This window comes from Scyliorhinus torazame, chromosome 2 (genome assembly GCF_047496885.1).
Source record: "Scyliorhinus torazame isolate Kashiwa2021f chromosome 2, sScyTor2.1, whole genome shotgun sequence".
NCBI lineage: Eukaryota > Metazoa > Chordata > Chondrichthyes > Carcharhiniformes > Scyliorhinidae > Scyliorhinus > Scyliorhinus torazame.
In genome coordinates, this window is record NC_092708.1 from 373,598,411 (window position 1) to 373,604,410 (window position 6,000).

Genomic DNA, 6,000 nt, shown 5'->3' on the forward strand with positions numbered 1-6,000 from the left:
CAGTTTCAGCCTAATCAGAGTTTTATAAAGGTTCCGCATAACATCCCATACTTTATTTGTAAACTGAAAATTGAATAGGCTTTGCTAATTTGCCTCCGTCAAAGATCAATTCTCATGAAACTAGAGGTCCCTCTGTTCCTGCGCACTTTTTAGAGTTGTACCATTAAATCTATGTTGCCTCTTCCAAAAACTTCTGCCAAAATGCATTATCCTCCACCCCAGCTAGCCTGGCCAGTGTCCGGCCAGACAGCCCACAGTCGCTCTCTGTGTGTCCTCCTCCTCTCTCTCCCTCATCAGCCACAATGTTGGTTTCACGATTTTTAAAAGCACAAGTGAACTGTGTCATGGGAGTGTCCCTTTAAGAAATGTTTTTGTCTTATCATATGGCTTCAGTGATGTCAATGTGTGGGTGGAGCTGGGCTGTGGCTCTAGTAGTTTTTACTTTCGCTTTCAGTTTTGGACTGGTTTGAACTGCACAGGTTGAAAGAAGTGTCTCTCAATCTTCATTTTAAAAGCTGTTCCAGATACTTGGTAACTTAAAAGAAATAATTACTTTCTGGAAGGAATTCAAATCTGCTGTTTGAAAAAGGGAAGAGTATCAATAACAAGTCTTATACCAGTAAGAATTCTGTGTGCTGGGCCACACCTTTGAAAAGGGGTTTCTGGTTTTACTTGGATTTTGTTATTGAATTGGAACAGTTAAGGGGGAATTCATTAAGAGTCATACATAGATTACTGTAGCTGTGTGGAGTCTTTATGTTTGTAGTTGATAAAAATTCTTGCTGTGTGTCTATACAAATGTTCACTAAATTCTTAGAATAAAGCTTGCTTTTTGGCTTAAAAGTGCCTAAGAAGTCCGTTGAATAACACCTGAAAGAAAGGCTCTTGTACTCATCTCAGCCAAATTCAACATAAAGGTTTTGCGATTTCGGCGTCAGCCAACGGAGAATCCCGTCCAAGTTCTTTGAAGGTGAAGATTGGAAATTCTTGTGTCAGAGAAGGAGTTTCATTGAGAGTGGTTGATTCATGGGGCGGGATTCTCTGTCCCGCCACACCCATTTTCTGGTGCAGCACGCCCCTGTCGGCAGCGGGATTCTCCATCCCAGCAGCCGGCCAATAGGGTTTCCCATTGTGGGCACTCCCATGCCGTCAGGAAATCCGTGGGCATGAGTGCGCTGCCGGCGAAATGGAGGATCCTGCCGATGGAGAAACCAAGCACATGATGTTACTAATGTCAGGGTGGATTGTTGAGAAATCTGCAGAATCATTTTGAGTCGCATTTGACATTCATTGTGCAGTGCGATGTTTTATCTTTCTGACCTTGTATAGTAAAGTTTACTTTTGTTTGTTCAAATCTGTAGAATCTTGTAGCTTTATTCACTGAGCTAATGCCTTAAATCTCAAACTTTGTCTATTTTAAACAAAATGTTATTGGTTCCTAACCAGATCTCACCAACAAACTGGGAGTCTGACCAAACAATACACACTGTATATTTTATATAGCATTATCCACAAATACACAATTTGCAGCCAAATTGCAACCATCATCTGTGCAAAGCTATTAAATACAATCAACATTTTATGAAACGCTTAAATAATTGCATTTTATTTCAAAAGAATATCCTTACCCTCTGGTTAAAATTGCTGGTAATAACTAGATTTAAGATGCTGACACCAGATTCATCCCATTTACTTTCAGACTGTATTTGTACCAACTGTGGATTTCCAACAGTCACTTTAAATACTTGTGCACCTGGTATAGGAGACAAGACCCAAGAAGATATGAAAAATGAACTTATTACCATTATTTTTTCGGCTTAAATAGGAAAGAGGGTTGGATCACCTTCTATACAGAATCAAACATTCCCGTTATAGCTTGAAGATTCCCACTCTTTCCTAACAACATGATTTTTAAAAATGTGATCATGGTTGTGGGCATCATTGGTATGGCCAGTATTTATTGACCATTCATATTTACCATTAAGAGGGTGGGGGTGAGGTACCTTCTTGATGCAAGAGGCACAGATACATCCACAGTTCTGCTAGGGAGGTATTCCGGGATTTTGACCCAGCCATTGAGGGAACAAAAATATATTTCCATGTCAGGATGGTATGTGACTTGAAGGGGAAGTTGCAGGTGGTGGTGTTCCCATGTACCTGTTTTCCTCGGTCAGGAATTCCCAAACTGTGGATTGAGATCCCCCCGTGAGGTTACACAATGAGACCACAATGGGTCATGACTCCAAGGCAGCAATGACTGCTGTCGAGCTTGGACTCAATGCTAACAGCTGCAAAGTCCCTTCAACATCTCGCATTTTTATCTATTGTGGGTATGCTTAAGGGACAAACCTTTGAGGCCACTGATTTCCTCAAAAATAAATGTCTGTGAAAAGATGGGTATCCACCCCTCTCAGCTCAACAACTATCATATCCCCACTAATTTTCACTCTGGGCTTAAGTGGGGCGACACGGTAGCACAGTGGTTAGCACTGTTGCTTCACAGCGCCAGGGTCCCAGTTCGATTCCCGAATTGGGCACTGTCTGCGCAGAGTCTGCGCGTTTCCCGCATCTGGGTAGGTCTCCTCCGGGTGCTCCTGTTTCCTCCCACAAGTCCCAAAGACGTGCTTGTTAGGTGAATTGGACATTCTGTATTCTCCCACAGTGTAACCGAACAGGCGCCCGGAGTGAGGTGACTAGGAGATTTTCACAGTGACTTAATTGCAATGTTAATGTAAGCCTACTTGTGACAATAATAAAAATTATTATTAAAAAAAGGGAACTCTGGGCATTAAAATGAGATTTCACAGGACTCATATAAAAGTTTGAGGAGACTGCCATTTAATACAGCTGGCTTCAATTTGATTCAAAGTCCTAGAGGTTATTGACTAGTGTCCAACACATTTTTTAACCAATTTCCATTTATTAAAAATAAGCATGGAAATTGTTTTATTCCATCTACATTATTGGTAATTTTACTGAGTGTTTTATCGCTTATCTTCTAAACTGAATATACCTAAAACTCTGCTTTACTTTGTGACTGATGAGGTCACAAGATCAATCACATGATGACCCATGCATTTCAGCAACAGAATTTGACATACAAGATGAATAAATTTCAATCCCATGGAACTATAATTTGGTTAGCCCTCAAAAATCAGGTACAGAAATGCTGAAGCAAAAGCAGAAAATGCTGGATAAACTCAGCAGGTCTGGGAGCATCAGTCATTTCAAGTGCATATGACCTTGCTACAGAATCAAATCCTGATGTATAATTAACCCACACCCATTAAGCGAATGCAGGCAGCATACCAAGAGTGTTACTTGCTAATTATACTCATTTCTGTGAACACCAGCACTTCCCACTATACCTGTTGGCTGTACACATCAAGTGGAAGCCCAATAACATTTGTATCTTGCATTTCATAAAGCACAACATAAAGGGAAGGAGTGTTGTCGTTCAGGGTCATTCTGCAATTGAATGTGATCTGGGAAAGAGAGACCAATGGCTGAGACAATAGGCCTCACAGTTTTTGAATGCTGCACTGGAAAACCCAGAGCAATGGGAAGGAGAAAGGTGTCTTGTATCTTGTATATCTTGTATCCTTGGGGAGAGGTGGAGGTTGTTGGGCAGGATGCTCTCCAAACACCACCATCACCCTCGGCGGCTCCCCCAACAGCGGCCTCTTCCTCAGTGACCTGTGCGCTCGATCCACCTTGAGGGGCTGGTCAACGGCCCGCTCCCCCATCAGTTTCTCCAAAATGCTTGCCACATACTTGGCAGTCTCCGCACCTTCCATGCCTTCAGGCATCCCCACAATCCTCAGGTTCTGCCACCTGAAGCGGTTCTCAAGGTTCTCCAGCTTCTCCCTCAGCCTTTTCTGGCTGCTCAACACCATGGCCATCTCTGCTTCCAGCAAGGTCAACCGATTGTCATGCTCCACCACCGACTGCTCCACCTTTTGGATCGCCAGGCTCTCAGCCTCCTTCCTCTGCTCCACCTGCTCGATTGCCACCCTAAGCAGCTCCATCACCATAACCAAATCCCTCGAGGCCTCCTTCCTCTGCTGCTGAAATTTGCCATTCAGGAATTCCACCAGCTGCTCCGTCGACCACTGGGAGGGAAGCGCTGTCCCCTTGCTCTCCACCATGTTCTCCAGTGTCACACCACAGAAATTTTCTTACTCCAGCTGCTGTCTCTTCCTCGTGGCACCCATAGTCCAATGAGCCATACACCAGCCCCACCAAAGGAGTATTACAGTCCCTGGGCACTCATGCACCTTTTGCCCTCAAATATCAAACAATTTGGGTAGGGAACGACTGAAAAACACCTCTTCGAGTGGGAGCTACCAGATTTGTGACCACTCAATCCATGGCCACCAACGGACATCCTCACCTAGGCGTCTTTTCTGACAGGTTTTTAAAATGAAAACTGACAAGGTCACCTCTGAGGGGAGTTTGGAGGTGAACGCAGAGTTTACCATGGGCCAACATCGATGAGTCTTATAGGAGAGGGGGAGCCAGCTATGGGGCCTTGCGGTTTGGCGGGGGGGCGGGGGGGGGGGGGCGGGTGTCAGCCACGAAAAGGCATTACTGCTGGGGATTTCGGGGGTGATATGCTGCCTTGAGAAGGCATTGAGCCTCAGGGTTGTTGGGGAAGGGTTGTGGGATGCCTTGAGAAGGCATTGGGCCTTAAGGCCCTGGGGGATTCAGCAGGTATGGGACCTTGGGGTAGTGAGGGGGTTCAGCCTCAAGCAGGAATGGGGCCTTGGGGTGGAGAGGGTTTGGGCGCTGCCTCACATAGGCAGGAGCCTCAGGGTAGTAGCGAGTTTGTGGTGTGGGGATAGTACAGGGGCAGCCAGTTAACTGTGCAAGGTTGAGGGGGTGACCAGCCTGCATGCAAGTTGAGGCTGTTTAGCACAGGGCTAAATCGCTGGCTTTGAAAGAAGACCAAGGCAGGCCAGCAGCACGGTTCAATTCCCATAACAGCCTTCCCGAACAGGCGCTGGAATGTGGCGACTAGGGGCTTTTCACAGTAACTTCATTTGAAGCCTACTTGTGACAATAAGCAATTTTTATTTTCATTCAAGAGCAAGGAGGAGTGTAGAGGCGGGGGGGGGGGGGGTAGTCAGTGGTAGAGTGGATACCAATGGGCAAGGTAGATCAGGTGGAGGTGTTTGGGAGAATGCGGTTGGGGGGTCTTGATGGGGCTTGAGCTGGCAAGGCACTTCGCTCAGAGGGTGAGAGTTAGTGGAGGGAAGGAAAGAAGGATTGGTGACAGGGAAAGGGGCAAGTGCATCGATGAGCAATGAGGGAAATAGGTATTTCCTGAAGTGGAGGGAAGGACTCATCATGAAAAGTGGAAGACAAAAAGAGGAAGTAAGCAGCATGTAAAACTCACCCTTCCTGAGACTGCAGTCTTCAGCTGCTGGGCCTCTGCCTTCTTGATGGGCCCTGACATTGGAAAGGGAAACTTGAGCTAGTGGTTTGGGTAAGTGCCCAGTTGACACACTCTGAAGCATTCACTTTGATGGGCGCAGTGGGAGTTTGTCTGTGCGTTCATGACTGAGCAGCTCCAGCTATGGAAAGACCTTTGCATATCAGATCAGTGATCCATTTATCCATTAACATTCTTTCAGTAGCTGTGTCAATTATGCCCACTTACTCGCCACCAATGTATGTGATTGTCACTGATTGCAGGTCAGCAGTTAACACTTTGCATGCTGATCTCCCCATTCTGAAAGTACCATGGATCCCCTACACTATTCTCCAAGAAGGAGAGCAGATACCACAGAAGGCAAGGGCAAAATGGTTCAGTAGAGCACTTGATCCTCAGGTGTGGGTTCTGCGGTGTTCTTATAGGGCCCTTCACCTTCCCCCTTTGACAGGGTAGTGCACATGGCCTTCCAGTGATCCACGGGACAGATGACAGTGACAGATGAGAGCTGAGGAGACGGGGGGGGTTTCCAAAGCTGTGACCACTCGATCAGGCTGAGTGGGGAA

At 46.0% G+C, this 6,000-nt stretch overlaps 1 protein-coding gene across 4 annotated transcripts in view; it reads right to left on the reverse strand.

The window, feature by feature from the left end:
* The window catches only part of LOC140407924 (cation channel sperm-associated auxiliary subunit beta-like), a 64,384-nt gene extending 58,812 nt beyond the window's left edge, over positions 1 to 5,572 (reverse strand). For 3 of the 4 annotated variants that reach the window (XM_072495117.1, XM_072495116.1, XM_072495119.1), the window contains exons 1-2: positions 5,399 to 5,572; positions 1,629 to 1,753 (exon numbers count right to left, since the gene is read on the reverse strand). In XM_072495117.1, the coding sequence (XP_072351218.1) occupies positions 1,629 to 1,753; positions 5,399 to 5,519 (246 nt within the window). In that variant the 5' untranslated portion in view covers positions 5,520 to 5,572. The remainder of the gene's footprint in view (positions 1 to 1,628; positions 1,754 to 5,398) is intronic. The other variant, XM_072495118.1, reaches the window with a different exon arrangement.
* Positions 5,573 to 6,000: the final 428 nt, after the last annotated feature.